This window comes from Staurois parvus, unplaced genomic scaffold (genome assembly GCF_062004578.1).
Source record: "Staurois parvus isolate SC_StPar_1 unplaced genomic scaffold, SC_StPar_1.0 ptg000892l, whole genome shotgun sequence".
Taxonomy (NCBI): Eukaryota; Metazoa; Chordata; class Amphibia; order Anura; family Ranidae; genus Staurois; species Staurois parvus.
Genome location: NW_028318688.1, coordinates 455001 through 470972, shown reverse-complemented (window position 1 = coordinate 470972; position 15972 = coordinate 455001). Strand labels below are relative to the sequence as shown.

General features: G+C 43.9%; 1 protein-coding gene across 1 annotated transcript in view; it reads left to right on the top strand.

Annotated features, from left to right (window-relative positions):
* The first annotated feature begins 11474 nt into the window (after positions 1-11474).
* Positions 11475-15972, top strand: part of VCP (valosin containing protein) — an 80723-nt gene continuing 76225 nt past the window's right edge. Inside the window, exon 1 of the mRNA XM_089656159.1 lies at positions 11475-11650. Coding sequence (XP_089512285.1) covers positions 11634-11650 — 17 coding nt within the window. The 5' untranslated portion in view covers positions 11475-11633. The remainder of the gene's footprint in view (positions 11651-15972) is intronic.

Genomic DNA, 15972 nt, shown 5'->3' with positions numbered 1-15972 from the left:
TATCAGCCCATGGCTTACAAAGCTGTGTTCCTGTCTCAAATCTAGTTTGGCATATTTTGACCTATTAAGACCATTTATCCGGATGGGGATAAACAAGTCGCTGTTAACCCTTTCAATACCTGTCAAGAATTGGGTATGATCTTCCCCTTTTCTTGGTTTATCCTCCTGATGAAAAGATATCGTAAGGATGTCATCTTGGAGGGAAATATCTTTTATTTTATCTTGGGGAATTCTAAAAATGTGTTCCTCATCTCTTCTGATAGGGTTACAGTCATCAGGTTTGATAACCGTTACATCAGGAAGTTGGCTGTTCCTGAAATGGATTTCTAATGATCCAGGCCTTTCTTCCACCAGGTGGCAGTGTTGTCGGGAATGGGGAGTTTTAAGTTTCCCATATTTAATCGGGGTATTTACCTGTGACCACAGTACTTGGTTCACACAGTCAACTATTGTGTTCAGCCTTTTTAGGAAGTCCATCCCAATTATCATGTGGTGCCGGGAGATGCTGGCAATGATGATGGGGTGTCTCAGTTCCTTATTACCCAGTTTCAGTTTAAGCCAGGCGGTACCCATGACTTGTAACGGGTCTCCACCTACACCAATCAATGAGCTGTCAAAGCTTTTAAGTCTCGGCTTGGTGGGCATGACATTCGCCACTTTATCAAAATGTTCCTGTGACATGATGGTTGCTTGGGATCCAGTGTCTATTAAACCGACAATCGAAAGATCACTGGCATCCTGCACCTGTACTGTGGCATAATATCTCCCATCAGATTCAGTCAGCTCACACATGAAATTAGTGTGGTTGAAGATCTGTGGGCCCTTCAATAACATATGACTAGCTCTTATCTCACCGCATGTGGTGGACACATTACCCTTATCCTCCCTGGTGGGATTCTTGGACTGTCTCAAGACAGAAGCACAACTAGAAGTTGGTGCTCCGTCTGGCTTGTCAATCCCGACGACTTCCGATGCCGCGACTATATTAGGGGCAATAGATGGACACTGAAAAACAGGAGAATCGTTAATACCCAACAACTGGTCCCCCTTTGCCTGAGAACTAGATTCTCTATTAGTAGGCGTGTCAGGGACGGTACACACATCTCCTGTCATTCGACTCAGTGTTCTCCCCTGTTGGTTTAAGGCTTGGTTGCCTATTAATTCTGTGACCCTTGGTTGGTCACAGGAGCTGCTCCTAAAAAAGGATTGGATGGAAATTGAGTGACAAGCCTGTCCATTTGTTCAGCCATTTTGCTGACCTGTGCCTCTATTTGTCCAATACGCTCAGAGGAGTCATTCTGTTGATTCTCCCTTTTCCTATACTTGCGCTTGTATTTTGGACGAGACTGGTAATGAGACTCAGAGTCAGAACTACTGCTCTGATCCCGACGCCATTGTTCTCTCTGAGGTTTTGGGGTCTCCCTGTTATTAAAGGGAGCCTGGGGTACTGTATCCCCCCTTTGAGCTTGAGGGTGTTCTTGGCGTGGAGGAAATCTTTGGAAGTCGGAGTTTTTATTAAAATTGGGATTCTTATTGTAATTATGGTTCCTGTTGAAATTGGGGTTCCCATAAAAATTCCCATGTTGGTTTTGGCGAGGATAATAGAACCTCCGAGGATACCATTGACTCCTTTGATTCTCATCACTATACTGGCCCTTACCATACTTTTTATTCTTCTCACTTCCACTACCGTAGTTTCCTGGCTTTTGTCTATCCTTTCTCACCCACTGGTTTTGGGGTGCAAAGTTATGGACCTCCTTCACTGGCTGGGTTTGAGGTACAAATCTAGGGGAACCATTGGTTTTACCCCCACGGACTACTTCCGCATATGATTTCTTCTCTGCCTGCAAATTTGGATTTGGAGGGGAAACGGTAGTGGCTGCTACTATCTTGGGGCTATTTTTAGGTTCTCTTTTCATCCCGCCCTCACTGGACTGTTGGATCGAGAATAAATAGTCGCTCTCTCTCACCAACCAATCAAGAGAGCATCCTTTTCTGTAATCCTTTGCAAGTCCCAATTTTATGTAAGCAGGTAATGCTTCATAGAATAGTGTCTTGAATTCTGGCTGGTTAGGATTGGGATCCTTTTCAGCCAGGAAATAGGCATTTCTGAGGACAGCCAGAAATTCTGCAGGGCTTTGGTGAGGACCACACTTTAAATTGTAGGCCGCAGCCTTGGCAGATGTTACAGTTTTATAAGGCCCAAATTCCATGTGGCACTTATGTTTAACCTCTCTCCAGGACTGATTGGAATAGGCCCTCAAGGTCTCAAAGAATTGCCGGTATTTCTCTCCAAACACCCATGGCAGCAATTCTATTTTGGTGTGGTCATCTCTAATGCCCAGAATCTCTAACGTCTGTTCATATGTTTTCATGTGTTCGGTGATCTCAAGGGACCCTTTCTTAGAAAACATAGGAACAGTGTCCTTCAGGAACTTAATGACCTTTGGGGTGTCATATCTCCTGAATGACCCCTGGGATTTCCCTTCCTGCCTATATGAAACCTCATATTTTTCTTCAGAGCGCTCTGGAGTGTATCTTGAAAGCTTAGGAGGTGACCTATATTCTGACCCTGACTCACTATCAGATACTTCGCTGTGATGCGGGTATCTCCGCTCATCAGCCTCTGGCTTGACTGGGTTGGTCCGTCTTTGGACCCCAGAATTTATTTGGGCCGTCAACCTCATGATCTGCTCCTCCAGAGTTTTCTGCTCAGATTTTATCAAGGTAAGTTCTGACTGGTCATGCTTATCCCCTGGGTGAACTTTAATTTTGACAGGAGATAACCTCTCTGATCTGAAGTACTCCACCTCATCTTTTAAGTCCTGATACTTCTCTTGAAGTTGTTTTAATTCCTGAAAGTTTCTCTCATACAGGTCCTGAGCACTTCGAAAGTCTCCGACCAATCTATCATAATGTTTCTCGGATTCGTCTAAACGAATACCGGCATGACCAAGCTTCCCTTTCAAAGACTCAATGTCCTGATTTTTGCTTTCTAACAAGAGGCGGGCCTCTGACAACTCTTCCCTTAGAGTCATGGTCCGCTGGGCAGCTCCAGCGGTCATGAACCATAACATGGGCCAAGCTTCTAGGAGAAGTCTGTCACGGCTTCTATCACTTTCTGCTCCAGCAAATGCTATTAAAAACCCAACAACCTGGCCCTTTTGGTTGAACAGGTCCTCAAAGGTGCTCATGGCCTGCTTTTTCTCTTCATCCACAAATTCATTATTGCTATCCCCCAGACCTAATCTCTTGCGGAGATAATCTATTACTTCACATTCAACATACTTCTGCCAAGCACCGGCAGCTTTCCGGGCTGGCTTCATAGCTTCCTGCTCAATGCCTTGAGGCGCCATATTTTCCTCGTTATGCTTGGAAGAGGTGGATCCGTGATTACTGGATGCCATTTTGATATAAAATATATGTTTGACAAAGTGTACAAATATACAATCACCAGTGCGTTTTGTGTTATGGTACGATTTCTATGGATCTCAGCAGTGCCTCCAAATTTATCCTGTGGTGGTTTATGTAAGGATATATATTATTTATAAAGGGCGTGTCCCTTTCCCTTAGATGAAATATTACAGTGCCTCCAGCCGTTAAAATACGGCAAATATTTAGTAAACCAATAATTTGGACACCTTGATAATTTGATCACCACTTATTATTATACCTTGAATTCTTTTAGCCAATATGATTTCGTACCATACACACAAAATTTGCCTTGTAATAGATAAATATAAAAATTTATTTATGTACAAAAATTATATATATATTAACACAAAACGTAAAAGACTGGTGATAAATGAATATTGGTACACACAATCAAAAATATATCCTAACAATGTAAGACACAATAATAAGGTTTCTAACTAATTACATCAATATCACAATTTTTAAATGATATGATTATTTATTAAATTTATTAATAATTAATAATTTCGAATATCTCAAAGGTTATATTCTCACAAGCCGTGGCCATAGGATTGCAAGAAGCAAGCCCTTGATATATGATACTCTGGTTATTAATATTCAATAAATTATGAAATATGAAAAAAAATTATAATATGGCAACAAACAATTTTTAACAGTAAAACAGGATCTCTCTACATATATCTAACTACCCAATATTGTTGTGATACACTAAGGTAATTCTATGATTCCACACAACGGAGAAAATAGGTGATACAAAATCAAATAAACATCTCACCACACCCGGAATTCAGACTAGGCAACTCTCCCGTGGATTTAGCTGGCAGTGGAACGCCTTTAGACTGATATTATAGGACAAGTGATAGATATTCAGTAGGGGAGAATGTAGGAAGTTATAAGGTTAGAGGTTTAGAAATTTAGTTAAAGTTTTAGGAAGTTTGAAAGTATGAAAGAGTAGTTATTCAGCAGAGATCTTCTTCAGATGTCAGGGTCTTCTTTTGATGAGGTCTCTTCTTGAGCTTTTTCTTGATGAGGTCTCCTTTCTGTTAAAGGTACAAGGGCTTTTATATCCACTAATCCATTGTTCTAAGATACCTTCCCACCAGGCTTCCTGATTGGCTAGTTGAGAAATGTGTGTACATAAGCTATTTCTCACCTGCCCGCCAGGTGGCGGTCATGTATCATAGAACAATTTGAGTATTTGAGATGACTCATACCTTGGGTGGAATCTTAAGGTAATTTCAGGAATCAAATATACGTCTTTTTCCAGATATAAGTGATCATACCTATAATATTCTAAATAGGGACCATGGAATATAGGTGTATATTCAGTTATTCCTTCTTGAAGTACCATCCTGTTTGTTTCCTGATAAGACATGTAACTAATGCTAGTTTATAATACATCTTACTTCCCATCATCTCAATACTCAAGTTAGTGATATATAGTTCCCATTTCTGAATATTTAGTGGTGTGTAAAATCCATAACATCTCATTTATAATATGTTTTTGTAATATATTTTTGTAATTATATACAGTCAACTTTTAGACTTTATATACAGTCAACTTTTAGACTTAAATGTCCTGAATTTCACCTCTTTGTTTTAGAATCAACATTTTCTATGTGTAGGAAAAAAAAAACTTTCTGTTTGCCTGGCCCTTGTGTTGGACTCATGGTAAACAACTGTTAATGCTTTCACCCTTGGTGAACAATAGTATATTGTAATAGTTTCAGAGGTCTGTTGGTTCATCACACTCTGCACGTTTTGGTTAAGCTTTCAACCAGTTGAGTTCCCGTCTCATTATTGTTAAAATGTTTGAAAGTCGAAGTCCTATCTGGCTATTTGTTTGACTTTCTGTATATGCATTCTTCTCAACCTCAATATACAAATAGTCCTTGTTGACAGTCCAAACAGTCTTATTGTCTTGGAAAGGTCTCACTTCCCCCCTTCTCCATTTCTTAACTAGAATCCTTGAGGGTTCAACCAAGACAAAATTAACTCTTAGCATCCGGCTATGCTGAGCTGTTTGTCATATAATATTATGTCTTGATAAAGTCATATTTTTGAGACATAATTCAAAAGGTCCACAACAATGTGCAAAGCTGGGAGAGACATCCCCAAAAAGACTTGCAGCTGGAATTGCAGTGAAAGGGGGTCCTACAAAGTATTGACTCCGGGGGGGCCTGAATACAAATGCAGCCACACTTTTCACAGATTTATTTGTAAAAGATGTTGAAAACCATTTCTCATTTTCCTTCCACTTCACAATTATGTGCCACTTTGTGTTTGTCTATCACGTAAAATCTCAATAAAATACATTGACGTTTTTGGTTGTAACATGATGTGGAAAATTTCAAGGGAGATGAAGACTTTTTCAAGGCACTGTATATGTTTTCTGATGTACGGTTGAGTTCAAAATAATAGCAGTGTGTTGAAAAAAGTGAATAAAGCTCAAAATCCTTCTAATAGCTTTTATTTTCATCCACACAAATGCATTGGGAACACGACACATTCTATTCCAAATAACAACATGAAGAAAAATGTATCAAAACTTAATGAATATTTGGTTGTAGTCGCACTGTTTCTGAGAACTGCTGTACATCTGTGTTGCATGGAGTCACCCAACTTCTGGCCCCTGTGATCAGGTATTCCAGCCCAGGATGATTGGACCACATTCCACAGTTCTTCTCTATTTCTTGGTTTGGCCTCAGAAACTGCATTTTTGATGTCACCCCACAAGTTTTCTATTGGATGAAGATCCGGGGATTGGGCTGGCCACTCCATAACGTCCATCTTGTTGGTCTGGAACCAAGATGTTGCACGTTTACTGGTGTGTTTGGGGTCGTTGTCTTGTTGGAACACCCATTTCAAGGGCATTTCCTCTTCAGCATAAGGCAGCATGACCTCTTCAAGTATTCTGATGTATTCAAACTGATCCATGATCCCTGGTATGCGATAAATAGGCCCAACACCGTAGTATGAGGAACATCCCCATATCATGATGCTTGCACCGCCATGCTTCACGGTCTTCACAGTGTACTGTGGCTTGAATTCAGTGTTTGGGGGTCGTCTGACAAACTGTCTCCGCCCACTAGACCCAAAAAGAACAATCTTGCTTTCATCAGTCCACAAAATGTTGCGCCATTTCTCTTTAGGCCGGTCAATGTGCTCTTTGGCAGATTGTAACCTCTTCAGCACATGTCTTTTTCCCAACAGTGGGACTTTGCTGGGACTTCTTGCAGATAGCTTGGCTTCACATAGGCGTCTTCTAATTGTAACAGTCCTCACAGGGAACGTCACACCTTCTTTCATCTTCCTGGAGCTGATTGTTGGCTGAGTCCGCCCCATTTTGGCTATTCTTCTATCCATTCCAATGGTAGTTTTTCGCTTTCTTCCGCGTCTTTCAGGTTTTGGTTGTCATTTTAAAGCATTTGCGATCATTTTAGCTGAGCAGCCGATCATTTTCTGCACTTCTTTATATGTTTTCCCCTCTCCAATTAACTTTGTAATCAAGGTACGCTGTTCTTCTGAACAATGACTGGAACGACCCATTTTCCTCAGAATTTCAGAGAGAAATGCACTGTAACCAGCATGGACAACATTTGCTGCCTTCCTTCCTTAAATAAGGGCAATAATTGCCACCTGTTTATCAAAGAATGAATGACCTCACTAATAGAACTCCACACTGCTATTATTTTGAACACGCCCCTTTCAATGAGTGATTCAATGACACAGAATCAGCAGCATGCATGTCATGACTGTTGGGTCTGTTGGATTTCTATTACTCTACTACACCTGCTAGGAAATTATTTGCCATATAGAAATATCATTTCTACCAAAAACAGTGATTGATCCGGTTAGTGATGTCTGACTGCTATTATTTTGAACACAACTATATGAATGGTAACCACAATTCTGCAGTCTTAAAAGCTACACTGTCTAAATGACATTTAGTTTACTAAAAACTGTGTATCATAGACAAATGCCATTTATATTTTTGAAAAAGTAATTGTTTTTATCTTTTTTGTATCTCCTGTCTATATGCACTCCAGCATGTAATGAAGAGAGTGCAGGAGACTGGGGAGCATAATGCATGGACTTCAGGGCTTGGGAATAAAGAACAAACAGACGCCCCTCCTAGCCCACCCCCTTTATATAGACCCACACAATGCAGACCCCCTTCCCAACCCCTCAGTATAGACCCCCCCCCTCCTAGTCCCTTCTCAGTACAGGCCCCAAAATACAGACAACCCCCTCAGTACAGACCCCAGCCTATCCCACAATATAGACCACCCCTCTGCCTCCAGTATATTCCCCCTCCCTTCCCACCAGCACAGATCCCTTTCCCTTTTATACCAGATACTGGGGTCCTCACATGCAGTGGAAGAGGGACTTTTTTATATATTGAAAAAAAATTCTGCAGAATATATTTAAAAAAAAATAAAATGTATTTTTTAAAATATATCCTTCAGATATTTTTTAACATATAAAAAAGTCATTTTAACATATATTTTTATATATATTTGTAAATGCATTCCAAAAATGTAGATTTGTATTTTTAAAGACCTACAGTATATTTGAAATGTATTTTTAAAAATATTTTTCATATGTTTTGTAATAAAAACGCATTTCAGCATGCCATATATATATTATGTTAACAAAAATCTGAAGAATATATTTAAAAAAAATATATTTCTAAAAATATTTTTTTTTTAAATATATTCTTCAGATAATTTTTTAACATATATTTTTACATATATTTGTAAATGTATTCCAAAAATGTAGATGTTTATTTTTAAAGACATACAGTACATTTGAAATGTATTTTTAAAAATATTTTTCATGTGTTGTAATAAAAACACATTTCAACATGCAGTGTGTGTGTATATATATATATTTATTGAAATATATTGAATACAGCCAAAATTGTACCATTTCAAATATATGTCAATATATTTGGGAAGAATATTTTTTAACCCCTTGGCGCCGGTGCCTCCCAGCCCTTTAAGGGTTCCAGAAGCCGGAAGGTGGGGTTTAGGGTCATGTGACTGCCGTGATTCGCTGTCACAGCGGTCACATGATCCGGAAAGGTCCCAATCGAAAGAGGAGATCGGGACCTTTCTGTGAGTACCGAACGTGTGCTGGGAGCACGCAGGGTGCGCATTCTCAGAACATATGTTTTTTTTAAAAGTACGCAAATGTGCGGCCACTCGGCGTCTAGGCCCAGATGCTGGGAGGCCGCACATTTGAGTTCAGCCGGTGCCAAGAGGTTAAAATATATTTCCATGTGGGTACAGGGGACAGCGGGACTAAGCTGAAAATGCAGGACTGTCCCACACAATCCGGGACTGTTGGGAGGTATGCTAACTACTGATGTAAGGAAGGCCTTCCCCACCGACCACTAATGAAAGGGGCATTTCTCCCAGTGACCCTAATGTAAGGGGGCTTTTTTTTCTCATGACAATCAAAGTAAAGGGGCCCTATTCCACAGACCATCAATGTAAACAGGCTCTTATCCACTAACCACCAATGTAACAGGGCTGGTCTCAGCTGCTCTCAAATGTAAGCGGGAACTTCTCATAGTGACCTCCTGTGTAAGATGCACTACTGTACTGACCCCCAAGTTATGGATGTCCTTCTTCTACTGACCACCAATGTAAGAGGACCCTTCTCCACTGACCTTCAAACTAAGGGTCCATTCACACCATTGCAAAATGGTACTGTGCTTTGGTTTGATGCAGTTCCATTCATTCTAAATGGCATCCAAACACATTCGTAGCGCGCCACAATGCAAGTATCTCACTGACCAACTATGCAAAGGCCATCCCTTTCCTACTGACCAACAATGTAAGGAGACCCTTCTTCTACTGACCAACAATGTAAGGAGACCCCTCTTCTACTGACCAACAATGTAAGGAGACCCTTCTTCTACTGACCAACAATGTAAGGAGACCCTTCTTCTACTGACCAACAATGTAAGGAGACCCTTCTTCTACTGACCAACAATGTAAGGAGACCCTTCTTCTACTGACCAACAATGTAAGGAGACCCTTCTTCTACTGACCAACAATGTAAGGAGACCCCTTCCCCCTAATCGCCAATGTAAGGGCACCCATTCCACTAACCCTCTATGAGCGCCCTGTCCCTCACATCCATCAAGACCCGTCCCACTGACCACCGATGTAAAGGAATACAGTTCTCACTATCATTGCTATTTTTTTTTTATTTCATTGTATAATAATTACTGACAATACAGTTACAGGGCCTGAGGGGGTTATAAAATATTCCGCCCTGCACGTCAAAACACTCCAGGCACGCCACATGCTCATATTTTTATTTCAAACTTTCTACTATGTATTGATCACACTATAGTTCCATGAGCCTTATCTATAATACAGGGGTTCCCCAAGACCTGGCCATTATTTAAAAGGTTCCTCTGAAGGAAAAAGAAAAACTCGCATTAGGTCAATATAACTAATATGAAATTATATAATATAGTTATAATATAACGTAACATAATATAGCATAATATAATCAAGCATAATATGATATATAACATGATATAATGTAATATATGATATAATATATTATATTATAACATGATAGAATATAATGCAATAAAATATAATATGGTATATTATAACATGATATAATCTAGCATAATATAATATATTATAACAAGATACAATATAATGGGCAGCACAGTGGCTAAATGGTTAGCACTTCCTCCTAGCAGTACTTGGGTCATTGGTTCGAATCCCAACCACGGCACCATCTTCTCCCTGTTTGTTTGCATGTTCTCCCTGTGCCTGCGTGGGTTTCCTCCGGGTACTCCAGTTTCCTCCAACACTCCAAAGACATGTTGGTAGGTGAATTGGCTCCTGTCTAAAGTGACCCTAGTATGTGTATGAATGTGAGTTAGGGACCTTAGATTGTACACCCCTTGAGGGTTAGGGACCTTAGATTGTACACCCCTTGAGGGTTAGGGACTGATGTGAATGTACAATATATATGTAAAGCGCTGCGGAAATTGACGGCGCTATAGAAGTAACTGAAATAAGTAAATTAAATAATATATTATAATATGATATATTATAACATGAGATCATATAATATAATATGGTACATTATAACATATAATAATATGATATATTATAACATGATAAATACAATATAATATGATATATTGTAACATGATACAATATAGCATAATTTAATATAATCAAGCATGATATAACATAGTATAATATATAATATAATGTGATATAATATGGTATATGATAACATGATATAATAGAACATGATATAACATAGTATAATATATTTTATTACATTACATCATATTATGCTATGTCCTATTATATATATAAGGTATTTTATATTATATTTTCATATCACATTACATATAACATACATAATATGACATTGTATAATGTTATATTATATAGGCTGCAGTCTTGTATCTGGTCAGCAGGTGTCGCCCCAGTCTGTTCCTATTTTTCTCTCCCTACTTCCTGGAGCACACAGTTCTTTGGTCATAGTCGGTCACGTGGACATTTTAGGGCCTTTCCGTTGCAGTGTATGCTGTGCTGCTGGCCCTGGTGTGGCCCTCTATGACATGTACGGGCCCTGCAGTGGTCTCACACTAGGCCATGCTGGCCTCCCCATCACACCACAATGACACATGTCTATGACTAATCACTTTGAGTAATGGCTGCTGCAATGACTGACAGCTCTCCCGTCCAATCAGAAGCGGCCAGATAACTCTCGCCAACCACCTCTCTCCCTTCCCCTCCGCCTTTAGTTTCAATGCCTAGACCTGCCCCCGCCCACTCTGTATTGGCAGCCAGTCAGCGGCCGCGTTGTGTCAGTTGCCAGGCAGCTCTCGGGGACCAGACCGCAGAACACCAATAGGACACATTCGCCGGGAGGGAAAGAGGGAGGAGTGCTCCGGGTCTCGTGGTCCTCCCTGGCGCTCTCTGATTGGCCGCGGCGCCTGTTGCGCAGGCGCGGTGCTGCGGAATGACGCAGCTCTTTGCTGGTGGCGCAAGCTCCTCCCCTTTAGCCGCAGTCAGTCACACAGTTGAGGGGACACCGGGCGCCGTGCGACTAGCGAGAGCTTGTACCGGAGCTAGGGGGCGGAGCATCCAGCGAGAGCGGCATTCCCGGGACTGGTCAGCGGCTTGGGCCGGACACTGAACATGGCTTCCGGATCAGAGTGAGTGCGGGGTGCCGGTAGGCCGCAGTGCCGGGGCCTGACTGACTGGGCGAGCGGGGAGGTGGAGGGCCGGGGCTGGGGAGGAGGATGTCCAAGTGTCCGGGAGAGGAGGAGGAGGGACAGTGCGGGGGAGACCGGGCTGTGTGCTGGGAGAGCTGGCCGCATCCTGCTGTGTCATGCAGGCCTCATCACTACATTCCCCTCCCCCCCCAACATCATACTACAGGCCTCATCACTACATTCCCCTCCCCCCCCAACATCATACTACAGGCCTCATCCTCACATTCATCACTACATTCCCCTCCCCCCTCCAATCATCACTACACCCCCTCCCCCCCCAATCATCATACTACAGGCCTCATCCTCACATTCATCACTACATTCCCCTCCCCCCAATCATCATACTACAGGCCTCATCATTCACCTCCCCCATCATCATCATACTACAGGCCTCATCACTACATTCCCCTCCCCCCATCATCATACTACAGGCCTCATCCTCACATTCATCACTACATTCCCCTCCCCCCTCCAATCATCACTACACCCCCTCCCCCCCCAATCATCATACTACAGGCCTCATCCTCACATTCATCACTACATTCCCCTCCCCCCTCCAATCATCACTACACCCCCTCCCCCCCCAATCATCATACTACAGGCCTCATCCTCACATTCATCACTACATTCCCCTCCCCCCAATCATCATACTACAGGCCTCATCACTACATTCCCCTCCCCCCCCCAACATCATACTACAGGCCTCATCCTCACATTCATCACTACATTCCCCTCCCCCCAATCATCATACTACAGGCCTCATCATTCACCTCCCCCATCATCATCATACTACAGGCCTCATCACTACATTCCCCTCCCCCCATCATCATACTACAGGCCTCATCCTCACATTCATCACTACATTCCCCTCCCCCCTCCAATCATCACTACACCCCCTCCCCCCCCCAATCATCATACTACAGGCCTCATCCTCACATTCATCACTACATTCCCCTCCCCCCTCCAATCATCACTACACCCCCTCCCCCCCCCCCCCCCCCAATCATCATACTACAGGCCTCATCCTCACATTCATCACTACATTCCCCTCCCCCCTCCAATCATCACTACACCCCCTCCTCCCAATCATCATACTACAGGCCTCATCATTCACCTCCCCCATCATCATCATACTGCAGGCCTCATCCTCACATTCATCACTACATTCCCCTCCAATCATCATACTATACCCCCTCCCCCAATCATCATACTACACCCCCTCCCCATCATCATACTACAGGCCTCATCCTCACATTCATCATTACATTCCTCTCCCCCCTCCAATCATCATACTACACCCCCTCCCCCAATCATCATACTACACCCCCTCCCCCAATCATCATACTACACCCCCTCCCCCAATCATCATACTACACCCCCTCCCCCAATCATCATACTACAGGCCTCATCCTCACAGTCATCACTACATTCCCCTCCCCCAATCATCATACTACAGGCCTCGTCCTCACAACATTCCCCTCCCCCCATCATCATACTACAGGCCTCATCCTCACAATCATCACTACATTCCCCTCCCCCCCTCAATCATACTACACCCCCTCCCCCCCCCCCCCCTCAATCATACTACACACCCCTCCCCCCCATCATCATACAACAGGCCTCACCCTCACATTCATCACTACATCCCCCCCAATCATACTACACCCCCTCCCCCCCAATCATCATACTACACCCCTCCCCCCCAATCATCATACTACAGGCCTCTTCATTCACCTCCCCCATCACCATCATACTGCAGGCCTCCTCCTCAATTATACTACAGGCCATTATACATCTCTTCCATCATACTACAGGCCTCATCATTCCCCTTCATTATATTACAAGCATCATCATAATACAAGCCTCATCATCCTCTGCCCCCCCCCCCCCCGATTCATCACTGTCCCCCTTCATCATACTACAGACCTTATCATTTACATAATACAGACCTCAACATCCTCCTCCCCCATCATACTACAGACCTCAACATCCTCCTCCCCCATCATACTACAGACCTCAACATCCTCCTCCCCCATCATACTACAGACCTCAACATCCTCCTCCCCCATCATACTACAGACCTCAACATCCTCCTCCCCCATCATACTACAGACCTCAACATCCTCCTCCCCCCATCATACTACAGACCTCAACATCCTCCTCCATCATCATACTACAGACCTCAACATCCTCCCCCCCCCCCCCCCCCCATCATACTACAGACCTCAACATCCTCCTCCCCCCATCATACTACAGACCTCAACATCCTCCTCCCCCATCATCATACTACAGACCTCAACATCCTCCTCCCCCATCATACTACAGACCTCAACATCCTCCTCCCCCATCATACTACAGACCTCAACATCCTCCTCCATCATCATACTACAGACCTCAACATCCTCCTCCCCCCCCCCCCCATCATACTACAGACCTCAACATCCTCCTCCCCCATCATCATACTACAGACCTCAACATCCTCCTCCCCCATCATCATACTACAGACCTCAACATCCTCCTCCCCCATCATACTACAGACCTCAACATCCTCCTCCCCCATCATACTACAGACCTCAACATCCTCCTCCCCCATCATACTACAGACCTCAACATCCTCCTCCCCTCATCATACTACAGACCTCAACATCCTCCTCCCCCATCATCATACTACAGACCTCAACATCCCCCCCCCCCATCATCATACTACAGACCTCAACATCCTCCTCCCCCATCATACTACAGACCTCAACATCCTCCTCCCCCCCATCATACTACAGACCTCAACATCCCCCCCCCCATCATACTACAGACCTCAACATCCTCCTCCACCCCATCATACTACAGACCTCAACATCCTCCCCCCCCCCATCATACTACAGACCTCAACATCCTCCCCCCCCCCCCCATCATACTACAGACCTCAACATCCTCCCCCCCCATCATACTACAGACCTCAACATCCCCCCCCCCATCATCATACTACAGACCTCAACATCCTCCCCCCCCCCCCATCATACTACAGACCTCAACTTCCCCCCCCATCATACTACAGACCTCAACATCCTCCTCCCCATCATACTACAGACCTCAACATCCTCCTCCTCCCCATCATCATACTACAGACCTCAACATCCTCCTCCCCCATCATACTACAGACCTCAACATCCTCCTCCTCCCCATCATACTACAGACCTCAACCTCCTCCTCCCCCCATCATCATACTACAGACCTCAACATCCTCCTCCCCCATCATACTACAGACCTCAACATCCTCCTCCCCCCATCATACTACAGACCTCAACATCCTCCTCCCCCCCATCATACTACAGACCTCAACATCCTCCCCCCCCCCCCCATCATACTACAGACCTCAACATCCTCCCCCCCCCCATCATACTACAGACCTCAACATCCTCCCCCCCCCCCCCCCATCATACTACAGACCTCAACATCCTCCCCCCCCCCCCCCCCCCCCATCATACTACAGACCTCAACATCCTCCTCCCCCATCATCCTACTACAGACCTCAACATCCTCCTCCCCCATCATCATACTACAGACCTCAACATCCTCCTCCCCCCATCATCATACTACAGACCTCAACATTCTCCTCCCCCCATCATACTACTACAGACCTCAACATTCTCCTCCCCCCATCATACTACTACAGACCTCAACATTCTCCTCCCCCCATCATACTACTACAGACCTCAACATCCTCCTCCCCCCATCATCATACTACAGACCTCAACATCCTCCTCCCCCCATCATCATACTACAGACCTCAACATCCTCCTCCCCCCATCATACTACTACAGACCTCAACATCCTCCTCCCCCATCATCATACTACTACAGACCTCAACATCCTCCTCCCCCATCATCATACTACTACAGACCTCAACATCCTCCTCCCCCATCATCATACTACTACAGACCTCAACATCCTCCTCCCCCATCATCATACTACTACAGACCTCAACATCCTCCTCCCCCATCATCATACTACTACAGACCTCAACATCCTCCTCCCCCATCATCATACTACAGACCTCAACATCCTCCTCCCCCATCATCATACTACTACAGACCTCAACATCCTCCTCCCCCATCATCACACAACATGCCTCATCATTATTACCCCCCCCCCCCCATCACCTTTCCATCTTCATTATACTACAGGCCTCATCATCCTCCTTCTCATACCGCTAGTTTCCTCATTCTATATTCTTCTGCTGCTGATCTCCTCATCATTATTCTCCA